This window comes from Pleurodeles waltl, chromosome 8 (assembly GCF_031143425.1).
Source record: "Pleurodeles waltl isolate 20211129_DDA chromosome 8, aPleWal1.hap1.20221129, whole genome shotgun sequence".
Taxonomy (NCBI): Eukaryota; Metazoa; Chordata; class Amphibia; order Caudata; family Salamandridae; genus Pleurodeles; species Pleurodeles waltl.
The window spans coordinates 1,308,065,169-1,308,085,037 of record NC_090447.1 but is presented as its reverse complement, the minus strand read 5'-3'; the positions used below and the strand labels follow the sequence as shown (position 1 = coordinate 1,308,085,037).

Sequence of the window (19,869 nt, the reverse complement as noted above, 5' to 3'; positions counted from 1 at the left end):
CCTGAGGGGAGTGCCATGTCGACTTACTCGTTTTGTCCTCACTAGCACACACAAGCTGGCAAGCAGTGTGTCTGTGCTGAGTGAGAGGTCTCCAGGGTGGCATAAGACATGCTGCAGCCCTTAGAGACCTTCCTTGGCATCAGGGCCCTTGGTACTAGAAGTACCAGTTACAAGGGACTTATCTGGATGCCAGGGTCTGCCAATTGTGGATACAAAAGTACAGGTTAGGGAAAGAACACTGGTGCTGGGGCCTGGTTAGCAGGCCTCAGCACACTTTCAATTGTGAACATAGCATCAGCAAAGGCAAAAAGTCAGGGGGCAACCATGCCAAGGAGGCATTTCCTTACACAGGGCCCGGCGCATTTTCAGTCAAAAAGCATCAGTACTAGGGCAAGAAGTGGGGGTGACAATGTCAAAAAAGGCACTTCCATACACCCCTTTTGAGACTTGGAGGGAGATTTGTTTTTCATCAGTATTGTCTTACAATTGGAGCTGTGCCCTCTGGGAAAGCACGTTCAGGCTGGAGGTTGACAGGAACAGTATTTATAGAACTGAAAGCCTAGCCACTTATTCCCTTTCAGGTAGTCTATGCTGCTCATCCGCTTATACAGAAGATGCTACACAATTTGACAAAGAAACTGTGCTGCTACATCATTTATTTTACAAACTTTTGTCCCAAGAGATTATGTGTAGTAATGTACCACTGTTGGCATGGTTACCCCCCCACCCCCTCATTCATTGCCTAGTGTTGATGTCAACTTTGAAAGTGTGCTGGGATCCTGCTAACCAGGCCCCAGCACCACTGCTCTTTCCCAAAAACTGTACCTTTGTTTCAACAATTGGCACAACCACGGCACACAGTTAAGTCACTTGTAAAAGGTACCCAGGGTACCAAGGCCCTTTGGCCAGGGAAGGTCTCTAAGGGCTGCAGCATATATTATGCCACTCTAGGGGACCCCTTGCCAAGCACATGTACACTGCCTTGCAGCTTGTGTGTGCTGGTGGGGGGAAAAAAAGACAGTCGATATGGCATCCCTCTCAGGGTGCCATGTCCACAAATCACTGCCTGTGGCATAGGTAAGTTACCCCTCTAGCAGGCCTTACAGCCCTAAGGCAGGGTGGACTATACCACAGGTGAGGGCATAGCTGCATGAGCAATATGCCCCTACAGTGTCTAAGTCCATTCTTAGACATTGTAAGTGCACTGCAGCTATATCGAGTATATGGTCTGGGAGTTTGTCATTATGAACTCCGCAGCTCCATAATGCCTTCACTGAATACTGGGAAGTTTGGTATCAAAGTCTCAGCACAATAACCCCACACTAATGCCAGTTTGGGATTTATTGAAAAATGCACACAGAGGACATCCTAGAGATGCCCCATGTACGTTAACCAAACTGCTAGTGTAGGACTGACCGGTCTGTGCCAGCCTGCCACTTTCAGACAAGTTTCTGACCATATGGGGTGAGAGCCTTGGTGCTCTCTGTAGTCGGAAACAAAGCCTGTCCTGGGTGGAGGTGCTTCACATCTCTCCCTACAGAAACTGTAACACCTGGCAGTGAACCTCGAGGCTCAAGCCTTGGATTACAGTGCCCCAGGGCACTCCAGCTAGTGGAGTTGCCCACCCACAGACAAAGGCCCACTTTTGGCAGCACGTCCGGTGTGAAAATTAGGGAAAACAGGGAGGTATGACCACCCCAGCCAGGACCACCCCTATGGTGTCCAAAGCTGAGGTGACCCCCTCCCTGCAGAATCCTCCATCTTGGCTTGGAGGACAGGGACCAGTGGGATTAGGTATGTGCCCCCCTCTTCAAAGGGGGTGGGCACAAGGAAGGTGTAGCCATCCTAAGGGACAGTGGCCATTGGCTACTGCCTTCTGACTCCTAAAACGCCCCTAAATCTAGGATTTAAGGGCCTCCCTGAACCCAGCTTACCAGATTTCTGGCAACCTAACAAGGACTGCTAAGCTGAAACCTCCAGCAGAGAAGAAGGAAGATGACAACTGATTTGGCGCCAGCCCTACTGGCCTGTCTCCTGCTGCATAGAACCTGCAAAAGAACAGCAATGCATCCAGTGGGACCAGCGACCTCTGCCAAGCTCCAGAGGACTGCCCTGCACCCAAAAGACCAAGAACTCTTGTGGACAACGGCCCTGTCAACAACTAAGGACTCCCATCTCACTCCGAATGCTTGAGTCCTAACCACTCTGCACCCGACACCCACGGCCCATGTCCAGGTGGTCCAACCAGCTGAAGAGGATCCCCAGGCGGTTCCGTGCAAGTGCCCACCCTGGGTTGACCTCTCCACCCCTCCACAACAACGCCTGCAGAAGGAATCCTGAGGACCTCTGTGACCGTGAAAGCTCCAGATAAAGATACCTGACGCCAAAAGACCCACTGCACCTGGAGTCCCCAGGCCTTGGAGAAACTGACACCCGGTGCAGCCACATTCAGCAGGTGACCCTCCTCCCTGTCCAACCGGTGGTGTGCCGTGGACCTCACCTGCAGCCGCTGAGTGACCCCCGGCACCCTTTTTGAGCTGCTGAGGGTGTATGTTTGGTGCCTAGTTGTGCTCGCCGTTGCTTCGTGTTGCTGGTGATGGGTGTTTGGAGTTAACCCCAACCTGTGGACTTCCCAGCCCCCGGAGACTGGAACTCTAAGTGTTGTACTTACCTGTAAAATTACCTAACGTTTCTTCCCCCCAGGAGCTGTTTATGAAAAGTGCACTGTCAATTTTTAATTCAGGTTATTGCCAATATATCAAGAACTGTATAACTTATTGATTTCAAACAAAGTTCTGTCGATGCATGTGTGAAATACAAATCTATTGAAATACTTACCTGCAACTTGAATCTTGTGGTTCTAAAAATAAATTTTTGCTATTTAAATACCATTGGTCTGGAGTTAAGTCATTGAGTGTGTGCTTTTTCTGTTGTCTGTGCGTGTACAACAAGTGCTTTGCACTACCCTCTGATACACTTAACTGTTTGACCACAAAAGAGAGCATTAGTATTATCTACTTCAGTCTCTGTTAAGCCTCTGGGGAACCCCTGGACTCTGTGCACACTATATCGTATTTTTATATAGCATATACAGAGCCAGCTTCCTACATTATGGATCTCTGATGCTCAGGTTCTAGCCTTCTATGTCAGAGATCTGTGGTCTTAACCGAAAAGATGTGATTTCTCACCTTGTGACTAAGCATGATTGAACACAAGCCCACACAACCAATCCCCATCCTCCGTAGAGTTCTGGGCTTCTTTGTACCTGTCTAAATAAAGTATGTGAAAGGCTAGGTATGGGCAAACGTGGTAATGACAAAGGGTAAGGAAAGATTGTGAGAGAAACTGTATCTGTAACACTCAAGACCTGTCCACTTTCCTCTTCCATGTAAAAGATGGCTGTCCAAAAGGAAACTGGATGTTGTACACACAGTACGTAGCAGACTGTGTGATACTCCTTGTAGGAAGTTGGCTAGTTATGTAGTGCACCAATGTATGGGGGTACTTTGCAGATGCTACAGAAGACCCATATTGGTTTACAGGGTTACAAACGACAATCCCAAAAGCTCTCTTTTGTGGTCGTGTGGGCGAGCAGTTAGGCTTTTCAGGGGGTAATGCTCAGCATTTGTTTTACTCACAGAGGCAATAAATGAGACGCACACTCAAGAAGGAACTCAAGACCAATCGTTAGAAAAAATAGATATGTTGTTTATATATTATGCTTCAGCACCAGAATGCTGTTGCAAGAATAAATACTGATGCAGCTTTAAAGAAGAATAACACAATTTTGTAGGAAAGTGCCCCCATTTTTACATGGTCACCCTACTTTTTGGTTCGTATTCGATGCAATTTTGACAGAAAGCGTACTGGGTTCCTGCTAATCAGGTCCCCAGTGCCAGATCTCATTCCCTAAAACTGTGCAATTTTCCCCAATTGGCAATACCTTTGCCCCTCTTGTAAGTCCCTAGTAAACGGTGCCCCTTATACCTAGGGCATGGGTACTAAAGTGGGTCCCCAAGGGCTGCAGCATGTATTGTGCCACCCTCGGGGACCCCCCACCTAGCACATACAGACAGCCATTGCAGGCTGTGTGTCTTGATGCAGCTATAAAAGGAAAGTACAACTTGACACACAGGCTGTGTGCCATGTCACCTAACACTACATGCAGTGTATGTAAGTCATCCTTACAGCAGGCTTACAGCCCTAAGGCAGGGTGCATTGTATGCCCCTGCCATGTCTTTGTCAAATCTCAGATGTGACTGAACAGGGAAGCCATTTTAAGTACATGTGCTGGACACTGGTCACTCTGAGTTCCCCAGCTACATGAGGTCTTCACTGAAAATAGGGATGTTTGGTATCAAACATCTCATTTATAAATCCTCACTGATGTCAGTGATGGATTTATTAATACATGTACTCAGAGGGCACCCTAGAGGTGCCCCTTGAAGATCCACTGACTACCCTTGTGGGGACTGACTAGTTTTAGCCAGCCTTCCACCACCAGACAAGATTCTAGCCCCCCATGGGTGACAGTCTTTGCTCTCGGGCGGTCAAAGACAAAGCCTGCTCTGAGCAAGGTGTTTACTCACTCCACCCACTGCTAATGTGCAGTCCAAAGCAGGAGGCTTCAAAGAAGCCCACCACCGTTGATGTGCCGATGTGGATTTACTCAAAGGATAGATGCTGACCCCACCACCCCCATGCCACAAGGACCATTTGGCACCAAGACAGGTGGGAATTTTAGTATTCAGGGAGGTGTGTCCACTCCTCAGGTCAGTACCACCCCTAAGGTGAGCTTTCTGATAGGGACACACCATTTAGTAATCTACTGTCTTAGTGTTGGCTGAATTAGGAACTCTGTGACAGAGTTAGGCCCACTTCCGACTGGAAGTGGTCATATAGGGGGTGTAGTGACCCTAGAGGTAAGTAGCCCTTTGGCTACTGCCCTTCACACCCAGAAACACCCCTTTATTAAATATTTAGGTGAGCTCCCGGCACCAGGAAAGCTAATCTTTGCTGACCTGAAGAAGGACACTCCAGAGACGCAGAAGGCAAGAACGGAAGATCTGTGATGGACTTGACACCAACCCTGCCAGCCTATCTGTGGACTTTGACAATCGCGAGAAAGACGTCTCTTCCTCAAGCTGCTGAAACTTCCAAGAGCCCGGAAACACTGACAGCCTTCACCCCAGGCCAAGCAACTCCAGTGGATTAGCGGAGCGGCTTCCCTGCATCCTTTCAGGCACCTAACAACTGAAGAGGACTACGGTCCGCCAAAACCACTGCTGAACAACACCCCTCCACCCAAGCCTACTAGCCCATGTTGAAGTGGGCCAACGGTGTCAACCTGATCCCCAGCCTCTCCTGAGACAAAGTCCATTGTGGGATTTCCCCACCGCAACCTCCACTCTGACGCCTGCAGTCTTTCTGCAGGCCTCCCTCAACCGCCTCCAGTGACGGTAACCCCGACGATCCACTGCACATCTGCACCTAGATGCCCCTGGCCAAGGATGAGGACCACTGGTGTCTCTGCATTTCCAGGCTCGGGAGACTTGAGCCCATTTGTTGGTTCATCCAGGCTGGTAACCCAGTGCATGCCTGCATTCTATTTCTGGACCCCCAACTCCCTTTACTGCAACCGGTGACTGACACCCAGCAGTCCAAGAACCCTTTGCACCCGGACGCCCTGGACTGAGGAGACCAGGACCACTGGTGCCCCTACATCCAGATACATCGCAAGACCCCTCGGTGGCTTACCATAACTGGACACCTAGCACCTCATTACGACTTTGGCGGTCTTCCATAAAGGCAGTCAATACCACAAGCGACAGGAGACCATCAGTACTAGCGGTGTCCTACCCACCATATCACGAGTACTACCTGATTTACGCCTCACTTTGGGTGGAAATCCAGCAGTAGGCATGCTGGCGGGCAGAGACGCTCTGGCAATTCCACCGCCAGTAGGACACCGCCCACTCGTATTATGGGCCATAATACGGCCCGGCAGTGTCCTGCTGGTGGGGCTCTGCCGGCGGTGGAAGCGCTCCTTCCCGTTCCCTGCCAGAGGAACCTCTCCCCGGAACAGGTAAGGTGATCATCCAACAGGGAAGGGGGGTGGGAGGCTGGGGGGGGTGTTGTGTGGGCGTGTATGAGTGTGTGGTGTCTGCGTGTGTGCATGAATGTGTGAATGTGTGGTTTATGTGTGACTGAATGTTGAAGTGAGGGCGTGTCTGCATGTGAGTGTGATTGCGTGTGTGTACGGAAATGCCTCCTTAGCATGGTTACCCCCTAACTTTTTGCCTTTGCTGATGCCAAGTTTTGATTGAAAGTGTGCTGGGCCCTGCTAACCAGGCCCCAGCACCAGTGTTCTTTCCCTAAACTGTACCTTTGCTTCCACAATTGGCACAGCCCTAGCACTCAGATAAGTCCCTTGTAACTGGTACCAAGGGCCCTGATGCCAGGGAAGGTCTCTAAGGGCTGCAGCATATCTTATGCCATCCTAGAGACCCCTCACTCAGCACATGCACACTGCCTCACAGCTTGTGTTTGCTGGTGGGGAGAAAATGACTAAGTCAACCTGGCACTCCCCTCAGAGTGCCATGCCAACCTCACACTGCCTGTGACATAGGTAAGTCACCCCTCTAGCAGGCCTTACAGCCCTAAGGCAGGGTGCACTATACCACAGGGGAGGGCATATGTGCATGAGTACTATGCCCCTACAGTGTCTAAGCAAAACCTTATACTTTGTAAGTGCAGGGTAACCTGAAGAGTATATGGTCTGGGAGTTTGTCAAACACGAACTCCACAGTTCCATAATGGCTACACTGAAAACTGAGAAGTTTGGTATCAAACTTCTCAGCGCAATACATACACATTGATGCCAGTGTGGAATTTATTGTACATCTTAGAGATGCCTCCTGAATACCAATCCGATTTCTAGTGTGGGGCTGACCAGTTTCTGCCAGCCTGCTACAACCAGACGAGTTGCTGGCCACATGAGGAGAGTGCCTTTGTCCCTCTGTGGCCAGGAACAAAGCCTGCACTAGGTGGAGGTGCTTCACACCTCTCCCTGCAGGAACTGTAACACCTGGCGGTGAGCCTCAAAGGCTCACCCATTTTGTTACAGCACCCCAGGGTATCCCAGCTAGTGGAGATGCCCGCCCTTCCGGCCACTGCCCCCACTTTTGGTGGCAAGGCTGGAGGAGATAATTAAAAAAACAAGGCGGAGTCACCCACCAGTCAGGGCAGCCCCTAAGGTGCCCTGAGCTGAGGTGACCCCTGCCTTTAGGGTCACTCTTAGCGGTGCAGGCAGGCACACGGGGGCTCCTCGGGGTAGCCACCACCTGGGCTAGGCAGGGGGTCGTCTGGGGGTTGCTCCTGCACTGTAGTTCGGTTCCTTCAGGTCCTGGGGGCTTCGGGTGCAGTGTTGGTTCCAGGCGTTGGGTTCCTTGTTACAGGCAGTTGGGGTCAGGGGGAGCCTCTGGATTTCCTCTGCAGGCGCCCCTGTGGAGGTTCAGGGGGGTCAACTCTGGCTACTCACAGGCTCGCAGTCGCCAGGGAGTCCTCCCTGTAGTGTTAGTTTTCCGCAGGTCAAGCCGGGGGCGTCGGGTGCAGAGTGGAAAGTCTCACGCTTCCGGCAGGAAACGTGTGGTCTTTAAAAGTTGCTTATTTGTTGCAGAAAGTTGCAGTTTGAGGAACAGGGTCGCTGTTCTCGGGAGCTTCTTGGTCCTTTAGATGCAGGGTAGTCCTCTGAGGCTTCAGAAGTCGCTGGACCCTGTTGGGTGCGTCGCTGTTGCAGTTTTCTTCTAAGTATGGAGACAGGCCGGTGGGGTTGGGGACAAATCAGTTGTCGTCTCCGTCTTCACCGCAGGGCTTCAGGTCAGCAGTCCTTCTTCTTTAGGTTGCAGGAATCTGTCTTCTTTGGTTCTGGGAGCCCCTAAATACTGAATTTAGGGGTGTGTTTAGGTCTGGGAGGGCAGTAGCCAATGGCTTCTGGTCCTCAGGGTGGCTACACCTTCTTTGTGCCTCCTCCCTGTGGGGAGGGGGGCACATCCCTAATCCTATTGGGGGAATCCTCCTTCTACAAGATGGAGGATTTCTAAAAGTAAGAGTCACCTCAGCTCAGGACACCTTAGGTGCTGTCCTGACTGGGGGGTGACTTCTCCTTGTTTTCCTCACTATCTCATCCAGCCTTGCCGCCAAAAGTGGGGGCAGTGGCCGGAGAGGTGGACATCTACACTACCTGGGATGCCCTGTGGCGCTGTAACAAAGAACAAAGGGGGTGAGCCTTAGAGGCTCACCACCAGGTGTTACAGTTCCTGCAGGGGAGGTGAGAAGCACCTCCACCAGTACAGGCTTTGTTCCTGGCCACAGAGTGACAAAGGCACTCTCCCCAGGTTGCCAGCAACATGTCTGGTGTGTGGCAGGCTGGCAGAAACTAGTCAGCCCACACTGGAAGTCAGGTATGTTTTCAGGGGGCATCTCTAAGATGCCCTCTGGGTGTATATTACAATAAAGTGCACACTGGCATCAGTGTGCATTTATTGTGCTGAGAAGTTTGATACCAAACTTCCCAGTTTTCAATGTAGCCATTATGGTGCTGTGGAGTTCGTGTTTGACAGACTCCCAGACCATATACTCTTATGGCTACCCTGCACTTACAATGTCTAAAGTTTTGCTTAGACACTGTAGGGGCATAGTGCTCATGCACATATGCCCTCACCTGTGGTATAGTGCACCCTGCCTTAGGGCTGTAAGGCCTGCTAGAGGGGTGACTTACCTATGCCACAGGCAGTGTGAGGTTGGCATGGCACTCTGAGGGGAGTGCCATGTCGACTTAGTCATTTTCTCCCCACCAGCACACACACGCTGTGAAGCAGTGTGTATGTGCTGAGTGAGGGGTCCCTAGGGTGGCATAAGACACGCTGCAGCCCTTAGAAACCTTCCCTGGCATCAGGGCCCTTGGGACCAGGGGCACCAGTTACAAAGGACTTACCTGAGTACCAGGGTTGTGACAATTGTGGAGACAAAGGTACAGTTTAGGGAAAGAACACTGGTGCCGGGGCCTGGTTAGCAGGGTCCCAGCACACTTTCAAATCATAACTTAGTGTCAGCAAAGGCAAAAAGTCAGGGGGTAACCATGCCAAGGAGGCATTTCCTTACACCCCCGGGTCCCTCCATTGTTTCCTATACAAAACCCGACGCCTGCTTTGCACACTTCACCCGCCCACCTCTGTGCCGCTGAGGGTGTTTCGTGTGCCTACTTGGTTCCCCCCACCTCCCCCCCCTCCCCCTTCCGTGCTCTACAAAACCCCCTGGTCTGCCCCCAACCCCCTACCCCCCGATGACGCGGGTACTTACTGCTGGCAGACTGGAACCGGAGTACCTGTGTTCTCCATAGGAGCCTAGGTCTTTTGGGCACCTCTTTGACCTCTGCACCTGGCTGGCCCTGAGCTGCTGGTGTGGTAACTTTGGGGTTGCCTTGAACCCCAACGGTGGGCTGCCTATGCCCAGGAACTAAGACTTGTAAGTGTTTTACTTACTTCACAATCTAACCAATACTTATCTCCCCCAGGAACGGTTGAGTTTTGCACTGTCTACTTTTAAAATAGCTTATTGCCATTTTAACAGACACTGTATATGTTATTGCTCTAATTCAAAGTTCCTAACTTACCTGTTTGGAGTACCTTGCATTTTATGTATTTACTTCAAATCTTGAACTCGTGGTTCTAAAAATAAGTTAAGAAAATATATTTTTCTATATAAAAACTATTGGCCTGGAGTAAAGTCTTTGAGTGTGTGTTTCTCATTTATTGCCTGTGTAAGTACAACAAATGCTTAACACTATCCTCTGATAAGCGTACTGCTCGACCCCACTATCACAAAATAGAGCATTAGAATTATCTCTTTTTGCCACTATCTTACCTCTAAGGGGAACCCTTGGACTCTGTGCATGCTATTTCTTACTTTGAAATAGTACATACAGAGCCAACTTCTTACACCTTCCTTGAGTGTCCACCTTGGGTAGCCCACCTTAAGGGCGTGGTTAGCCCATACCTACTATCAAATTTTCCCGCCTGTCCTGTGCTAAATGGGCCTCAGAACATGGGGTGGTTACCCCCAGGTCTGGGGCAGCTGGGGTTTTTGCATACTCAAGGCGGTAGGGTCTCTGAAGACCCCGGCCTGGGTATGCAGATCTGCTAGTCACCCTGCTGGCATGGTTGGTGACACCCCTCTCAGGCACATGCATTGTTTCTGACCTCTAAGAGCTCGGGCTCTCACCTCCAGGGATTCAGAAACCTGTTTGGTGGCGGCAGACTGATCGAAACTAGTCCGTCAACACACCAAGGAACTAGTGGGGTTCAGGGGACGACTCTAAGGTGCCCTCTGGGCGCACGTCATAATAAACCAGAGGCTGATATCAGCCTGGATTTAATACCACACACCATAGGTTTCAGTAAAGCCATTGTGTAACTGGGTCACTCATGTTGATGAGTGTCTAGCACATACCTTAAGATGGCTTCCCTGTTCACTTAAAAAGTTCAACAGTGTGGCTGAACATCACAATGGCATAGCTGCTCATGCAGGTACGCCCAGGTATGTCAAGTATAATGAACCCTGCCTTAGGGGCGACTTGCATATACTTAGATGCAGTAATAGGGACATGGTACTCCAAGGGTGTGCCTTGTCTTGTTTTCACCTGGCCTGCACCATGACACACAGACTGCAATGGCAGCTGTGTGCATATTGTTTTAGGTGTGCCCCTGAGGGTGGCTCAATGCGTGCTGCAGCCCTTAGGGAGCCTCTCCTATACCCATGCCCTAGGTCCCTGGGATACCACTTACTAGGTACTTAAGTAGGTAGAGGTGTGTACCTATTTGTACACCGGCCGCCAGGGCCACCGACCACAGGAGCACCGCCAACAGGCTGGCGGTGCTCCCACGAGCATTCTGACCGCGGCGGTTCAGCCGCGGTCAGAAGCGGAAAGTCAGCGGTCTCCCGCCGACTTTCCGCTGCTCGGGGGAATCCTCCATGGCGGCGGAGCGCGCTCCGCCGCCATGGGGATTCAGACACCCCCTACCGCCATCCTGTTCATGGCGGGTAACCCGCCATGAACAGGATGGCGGTAGGGGGTGCCGCGGGGCCCCTGGGGGCCCCTGCAGTGCCCATGCCAATGGCATGGGCACTGCAGGGGCCCCCGTAAGAGGGCCCCGCAAAGTATTTCAGTGTCTGCCTTGCAGACACTGAAATACGCGACGGGTGCAACTGCACCCGTCGCACCCCTGCAACTACGCCGGCTCAATTCTGAGCCGGCGTCCTCGTTGCAGGGGCATTTCCTCTGGGCCGGCGGGCGCTCTTTTGGAGAGCGCCCGCCGGCCCAGAGGAAATGTCTGAATGGCCGCCGCGGTTGCGGTGCGGTCATTTGGCCGCGGTACCTTGGCGGACGGCCTCTGCCGTCCGCCAAGGTCAGAATCAGGGCCTTTGTCTCCTATTTTTAGGGACAGAGCACTGACAACCTGTTTATCACGGAACCAGTGCACCTCATTCAAAAAACCTCAGTACCAGGGGTCAAAAGGTAGGAGGAGACCATGTCATATAAGGAACTTTTCTATACTCCTCAATAAAGGAATTTTTAAAAAAACAACCAAACACAGGAAGATGTACTTTAGCACTAACAGCAGAGAAGAGGAACACAGAAGCACAGGAAAACAAGGTGCAAGCCGAAGGTATAGGCCTGATGATAAACATAGCAGTTAGCGAGAAATACACGGACATTCAATATTTCCAGGCTCTGACTGCAGGTTCCAAGTGGAGCTTTATACAGTCTCTGCCAGTAATTACCCAAAAGTGACCCATGTATTGTCTTATTGTAGTCCTTCGGCCAACTTAATTTCGGTGGTCCTCTTTTAGTCAGACTAGAAATGATCACCATCTTCAATAGGCACCCTACTTTTAATGCCTGGTGAGACCTCTTCCTGCTCTTCACAATGCACTCTGAAGCATACGCAATCAGACCCCCTAAACTGCTATGTGCTCTGCCTCACTCTGTGCCCTCCACGCTTTCACCATCATTGCAAAATCTAAACCATACACTCTGAGCCACCTTTGTCCCTACACAGTGAGACCTACCACCTTAGCACTCCTTATCACAGTATAAACACCTGGTTGGTTAGCTTCTAAATATGGAGGAAGTGGAACTAGAGATTGGGATTTAAAATGCTGGTATTGTGTTTAACTTGCTATTCTTTTTCTGCAGGACTCGAGTGGAATGACGTTAGTCATGTTTGCTGCAGCAGGAGGCCACGACGACATCCTCCGGCTTCTTGTAAAGAAAGGAGCAAAAATCAATAGCAGACAGAAGAATGGAACAACTGCTCTGATACATGCAGCAGAGAAAGTAATGCTATTAATATTATTATTTAACACTTTCTATATTGGGATCATTTGAAAGTAAATATTCCCCCGATGGCACAGCTGTCTCATTCTTTCTTTTATCAGCAGACATTCTTCAGTACGTTTAATTGTACAATCCATGGTAGGGCTGTAGTCTGAGCCCCCATCCTGAACCAAAAAAACAGTTGTTCAAAGCACCACCCTTAGTGCAAGACTTCTGAGATAGGAAAGCCTCTAAAATGGTCTCTGCTCCCCACAATCTTAAGGAGGGATCACCACTGGACCACTACTCTAGATCATGCCTGGTGTCAGCATAATTCAGATTTTTCAAGTGCAGCAGTCGTAACCAGTAATGAAGCCTCCTGTCCCGTATATATATGCGAAGCCCAGTAACTTTTGGTTATAGGATCCCCATTGTGTGTGTGTGTGTGTGTTTTGATCAATAAAAGTTTATATTTGTGATTATTGAATGTACATTTGTGAACATTTGAAAGATGAGAATGAAAGTGATTGAGACAGTCTCCAGTTCACCTCCCTTTATTGTTACCTGTAACTGATCACATACATCTTTTTGTTTAAATTGTAGAGTGCAGTATTGAGAATGGATTCTTCATACAGAAACTAAAAGGTCTGCGCTTCCCATACTCTTTCATAGAGTCTGGTCAGAGGGAATACATAGAAGCCCTCTCTTGAATTGTCCAGTCTCTGGTTACAGGTACCCGTAAGAAAATAGCTTTTCCTGGCCAGATTCACTACCACCTGGTCTTCCCTGAGGTGTTTCAGAATTTTTTCAGCTTTTTTGGATACTCTCACCTTGATGAGAAGCGTACGGTCCTAGACCTGGTGCTTTTCCAAGTGTGATTAGTACCCTACCCATTTACTCTCAAGTGAAATTAAGCCTGCTAGTGATGCCGCTGTCCCAGTCTGTGTAGAAGCTCTCATCCACCCTAAGGAGTCAGTTGCTGCGTCACAGGGCTCTAAAGCCCTCTCTAGCTCAACCCAGAGAATAGAGGAGGCCTTCTTTAGATCAGTCTGCAGGTGCAGAGTGATGACATTACCTTCTCAGCACTCTTTCTGTGAGCCAGTATCTGCAACTTTGCAGCATTGCAGATTCCTACTGCCACCCTCCACCTTGCTGTCTCACCTACTGTCCTTCACCTACAATGAAATTGAGCGTAGTCCAATCACCACCATCCGTGGTGTGGATGATGGAAGAAGTTTCCCTGTTTCAGACTTGGGGATCCCTTGAGCCTGCCTGACATATGTTATAAATGTTCAGCAACTGCTGTCTTAAATGTTAGCCAGATCCCAAGCTAAAAAAAACGACTCAAGTGAACCTTGCACATCTCTCTGGTCCATATAGGCATGCATCAGAATGTCCCTAGGTTTAGAAACCAGCCTCAAAACCTTATTTGTCAGAAACTATCCTTTCTGGGCACAGAGCTGTTAACTTGAGTCACTTGCACATTTGATTCACAAACTATCCAACTTTGAAGGTTCATTGAAATCTCTGTTGCGCACTGCACTCTTAATTCTTTTTTCCTTTTTTAAGAATAATTTAAATGGGGCTTAAACTGCTTAGTTGCATTTTAAGATGGGTTTAATTGCAGTTCAGTAAAATGTATTTCTCATAAAAGTGGTCAATGATCTCTAATAGTTTTCAATATTCTGGTATTTTTCAATATTGATAAGGATGTCAAAATGGAAAGCGTATTTCAGTATACTTTTATACTAGTAATTGCATGTGTCTTTGATAATTAGTGCAATCTGAATTTAATTTTGCCAAAATAGCTTTTTATCACAGATACAAGCCTACCTTTTTATTCAGTTTTGCTTCTCTGAAGTCTCAGTAGGTGATGCTTTTTTATAGTTAGTTTCTTCACCTTTTTTGTTTTTACTTAGAATTTTCTGACGTCTGCTGCAATCCTATTGGATGCTGGTGCTTACGTAAACATCCAACAGACGAATGGAGAAACTGCCCTAATGAAGGTAAACGGCTTTTCCCCACTGACTACGCATTCAGTATTGTTTTGCACATTTTTTTAGTACATGCATTCAAAAACGTTTTATGTTTTTAAATGTTCCTTAACTTAATTCCTTTATGAAATCCAGAAGTAGATTGCTGAACAGATGTTAATGTGTTTTAATTCATCACCTGAAATTGGATGCAAAAGTTTTTTTTACAAAAAGGGGGGCATTCACAGTAGGTGTTCAGATTATCCATCAGTTTAAAAAGAGTGACTATTTCAGTCATTTTAACTATTAGGAATTTCTCTGGGTGTGAATCAAATTAGTTGATGCGTCTTCCGTAGGTGTGATATTTTTATTTTTCGTTTTTTCTTCAGATTTGTTGGTTACGAATCAGTGAATAGTATGTTTATGGGGATGACTACCTGTTTTGGCCATCAACAGAGTAGCTAGCACATTTTTGATATAAGAATATTTTCTGGATTAACGTGCTGTGCATCTGTTTGGAATTATCTCTTGTATTTTTTTCCTCCCTGGTTGGCATTGACCATTTAGTGTCCTGTCCATCCTCTTGCGATGGCATAACATCAGACATCAATTCCATAGGATGCTCTGCAGATTGTGTTTTCTCTCACTTTGGGTCTAGAAGCACAGAAAAAAGTGACGTTTCATTGAAGGATCGCAGAACAAAACCAAAAAAAACATGACAGGAACCAAAGGTTAAAAGCCTGATGCTCAGAGAATCGAGTGGGCACTGAAGAAAACCAAACCTTTCGGGAGAATTCCATAGGAAGGATCTCAACCATGTGGGTCTGATAGTAAACATCTGGAATGCAGCATAACCCTTTAGATTCTACCCGAAGTGCCACAACAGTTTCACCCAGAAGGACAGCCATGTGGTTTCCAACCTTTGCCTGCTCAGTGGGCTGTGATGTGTGTGGAGTTCCCCGACCCTGAAGAAAAGAGAGAAATATAAGGGGGCTCACTACATCATGACACAGTCGCAGCGGAAAACCTCACTGAGAGACTTTGTATTTTCAAGCGAGGAGGAGAACTCTGAGAAAATAGAGGAACGGCACTGAGAGGTCTACGACTGAGGAGGTTGCCAAAACCTGAGAGGGAGAAGACGTCAAAGAACAGTGGTGTAAAGAAGTGCCAAATAACACTACAGAGGCTCAGTGGGGCCAAGCCAAAACCTTCAAGAAGCACAAAGATCCCCACATGTTTAGGTCCAAAGATACCATTGGTGGTAAACCCCTGGAATTCTCCTCAACTCTGAAAGCAGATTAGGAGCGCAGGAGCAAAAAATAGCCTCAAAAGGAAGAGGAAATCTTTTATGGAGATGGGCATCCCAAAGAAGGTTGTGACCTGGAGTTAGCAAAGGAGGGACTGGCAGGACAGAGAGACAGACGTTCCTAAAGAAGGGGTAGACGCATACCCCTCCAGACCTTCACCCCGATGATATAGCTGTTTAAAATACTCTGGTTAAAAAACATGTAGAAATCAATAGGTCAATTGAAGGAAGAACGTCAGAATTGTGTTTCTCCTATAGATTTTGCTGCCATCCCAGAAGGATAAACAGGTTTTTCCAATGCTCCCCAGCATCCTGGACCTGGAGCAAGAGGCCTTTAGGGAGCCAACCCCAGCCAATGCCCTAACAACCAGGTAGGAGAAGAAGTATAGACATTCTTCCCAGGACCTTGTCTACATCAAGGCCACTGTAGTGGCTGATTCCATCATCATTGCATTGGCACACAAAAGAGCCAACACACTTACCCCTATAGGGCCTTCACCATAAAAGGGGAGCAAGAAAATGGATATGGTGGGGTGTGAAATTATGAGGTTGATTGCCGCCCAATGGTGCATGGCCAGCTGTAAAACTTTGCTGATCAGGTATGGGCACTAACAATATGAGAAGGTGGAGGAGTTAATGCAACATCCCTCTGAGTAGTACATGAAAGGGGCAGAGGTGGTCCTCAAGGGGGGCAAGACTATTTCCAACACTTCCTTAAAATGAATGTGGTGAAAACAGCCAGTAGACCACACCCTAAGAAGGCATGCAGGTCTGAATTTGTGGGGTTCAAGCTGGAGGTGCAAGCAGCTGTAGTGAAAATCCTTTAATAGGCAAGAATCTCTTCAGGCCAGCAGTGGTCGAGTCATTGAAAAGAACAAGAAAAGTCAGTGAAGCACTAAAGGCTATGGGTACCTGGCAGTTCAGAGGTCAATGTTGAGGAGGAGCATCTCCAAAAAGTTTACCTGCAAGAAAGGAATTGCAGCCCATCACCCGCCCCTTGCCAGCTTCACAACACAGTCCAGCTCCCAAAGTGCACCATCATAGTGGCACTACCTCATTATGCCAAGGCAACGTTTTCGAAGAATAGCCAGAGGTAAGATACCATCCTGCGGGTGGGGTGACAGTCGTTAAAGTGACTTGCTACTAGAGCCAACCCTGCACAAATTCCAGCAGTGGGAGTGGGAAGGATCAGAGGATTCGTTCAGGAATGCAGGTCAGTCACTTCCAACATATGAACTTCAAAATGTATTCAACATGGTAATTGTGTATAACGGTTACGAACATATCTCCAAATATCCAGCCAAGACAAAGGACCTGTAGCAAGGAGGAGAAGCTGCATGTACAGCAAGAGATCAAGGACCATCTAACTAAACACACAACTAGAGTGTGTCCCAACAGAAGACATACAACATGGGTTCTCTTCAGTTTTATTTCCTGGCCCCAAAGCCAGCCATGGTACTCAACCCAGAGCTGCATTCTTTGATTAAGCAAATAAGGTCCAAAATGGCCTCCCTGCAGGAGATCATCCCACCTATGCTGGAAAGAAGACCACAGTCCAACCATAGACCTCAAGGATGGCTGCCTGAATGTGCTGATAAACACTGGATTCAAGAGGTCACCGACGTTCGTCGTGAACAGAATACCTTACCAGTTCATGGTTCTGCCTTTTGGGATAGAATCTGTGCCAAGGGTTGTCAAAAAGTGCCTTGCTACATTTGCAGCACATTTAGGAAACCATGTCTACCTTCAACTAGACACCTGACTGGGAAAGTGAAAGTGTTAAGGCTGTGCCAGGAGAACATAAATACTGATGAGGAGACACTCCACAGATTTAGCTTTTCCCTCATCCTGGAAAAAGTATCCCCAGTGCGCGAAAGAGAATTTTTTTTTTGTGAGCAAGCCTGCCAAAAAAGTGAAGGCTTTCTTTGTTTCTGAGATAATCCTGGCACTGACAGAGCAAACGTGTGTCTACCAAGAGGGCCACCCTCTGACATCTGGGAAACCAATGGGCATAATGGCATCTTGCGTAACCCTAACACCCAATGCCCAGTTACAGGAAGCCATTCCTGAAGTGGCTACAAAGTCATTGGTTACTGGTAAAAGGAGGATCTATTGACTGTCACTGAGAAGATACAAAGAGACATACAGTGGTGGGATACAACAAATCTCAAAGTAGGGAGAGCTTTCAGACAGCCAACTCCCTCTGTAGCCATCATATCCATGAAACACAGGGTGTGGGGCACACACCTGTAAACTAAGTATCAGGAGCCTGTGGAGAATCAGTAAAACGTGTTGGAATGTAAAATAGCCTTCTTTGTCTTAATGTCTCTCCAGACTCAAACCAGGATCAGAATGATTGAAATGGACAACATAGCCACAATATTTTCCATCCAGAGACCAGGGGAACTAGGTTGCATACTTTGTCCCAGTGACCTCAGAAGATATAAAAGTGATCAATTCAGAAACAAAATAACACTAGGACCCATGAACCTACCAAGAGTTCAAAACACATGGACAGAGACGCTAAGCAGTCAAGCAAACACGTCACACGAATGGGAACTAAAACTGCAAATAGTTGCGAGATTCTTTACAGAAATAATGGAAGACAAGGATAGATGTCTTTGCAACACAGCAGAATGCAAAATCTTAAAACTTTGTGTCCATGCACCATCAGTTACTAAGGAATCCCTCATCAATAGGTTGGTCATAGAAATTTCTGCATATGCTTTTCCCACAATACCTTTTATACCACTGGTGTTAGACAGGGGCAAGGTGCAGCTAAGGTACTATGACTTTAATCCCAATTACACCTCATTGGGCTAGGTAAACCTGGTTCCCAGATCTGGTGAAAATGGCATAAGTCACATTAATAGCCTACCAGCACATCAGGACTTGCTAACAGTGCTAGGGGCCCAGGTATACCACCTGGAACCAGCAACCTTCAGCCTAGTAGCATGGTTCCGGAGTGCCTAGAATTTGGACACCTGAGGCTTCCACAGAGAGCCAATGAAGTCCTAAGAGAAAAGGCCCAAAAATGCAAAAATGGTACATCTCAAAATAGAATAAGTTGATACCCTGGTGCAACAAAGTAGGACCTAGGGACAGATAAACACAGGATGCTACTGTTACTTATCTCATCTACTTTCTAGATCAGGGACCTTTAGACATCTGACTTGATATACCTCTCAGCAATTATGGTCCACACAAGAAGCAATATAGGAAGAACATTCTTCTACATGCCTGTGAAAGATTTCTAGAATGAGCAAAAAGGATAGCTGAACCATGGTCTATATTTGAATACTGTGGAACTTAAATCTAGTGCTTGCAAAGCTAATTAATCTGCCTTTCGAGCCTATGCATAAAGCAGGACAGAAGCTTTTAACACTCAGTACATCTTTTCTGATAGCTATCACACCCTTGCAAAGTTAGTGAGCTGCAAGCTTGAAAAAATAACTTTTTGTTTAAAGATAACATACGGACAGAGTGCTAATGAGAAAAAAAAAAACTCAATTTCTGACAATGGTCATTTCACAATAAAGAATACAAAAAAGTGATTGATTGCATTAATCTCTACCACTTCTATTTACTCTCGACTGCATCCCAGTACATGTTTTTTGTTGCCCACCTGGCCACTTTTAAATTAGACCCAGCCATTTGCAAAACTTCTGCAATAGAAAGGTTCCAACCCAAGCCAGGTCTAAACTCAAACACAAGTCCGACTTCAGCCTGTTTGGGCCTCTTAAGTTGGGTGCAGCTTGGTTCCAGTGGCGCCTTTTCAAGCTAACCATCTTTACAGCTGCCAGTTGTTTCAAAGCCCAAGATCACAAGCAGAAGGAACCCTTTCTACTCTGAATGTCAAAAGGCCAGTCATGTATTATTTGCAGGAAACAAGACAAACCAGGAAGGTAAACCGGATTTTCACCTCATTTGCACTGGCAAGCAAGGCCTTACCAGACACCAACATGGTCCAAACAATCTAGACATGTTACTAGAGAGCGATGGAAGCAGTGGGGCGAAAACCAAGAGCATACTTCACAAGGAGGAAAGGACAACATAAATGGCATTTGATGGCAACCATGTGGTCTTCACTACACACTTTCATTAAACATTGTTTGAGTAACCAAGCTTACAAGGTACACAGGTGGATTAAAGTATTAAAGCACCTGTTCTCAAATATAAACTCCTTTCAAACTATCCTCCCAAGAGGGGAGAAT

The 19,869-nt window shown here is 47.7% G+C and overlaps 1 protein-coding gene across 1 annotated transcript in view; it reads left to right on the top strand.

The window, feature by feature from the left end:
• The window catches only part of MPHOSPH8 (M-phase phosphoprotein 8), a 286,382-nt gene that overhangs the window by 168,067 nt on the left and 98,446 nt on the right, over positions 1-19,869 (top strand). Inside the window, exons 8-9 of the mRNA XM_069202290.1 lie at positions 12,257-12,397; positions 14,296-14,382. Coding sequence (XP_069058391.1) covers positions 12,257-12,397; positions 14,296-14,382 — 228 coding nt within the window. The remainder of the gene's footprint in view (positions 1-12,256; positions 12,398-14,295; positions 14,383-19,869) is intronic.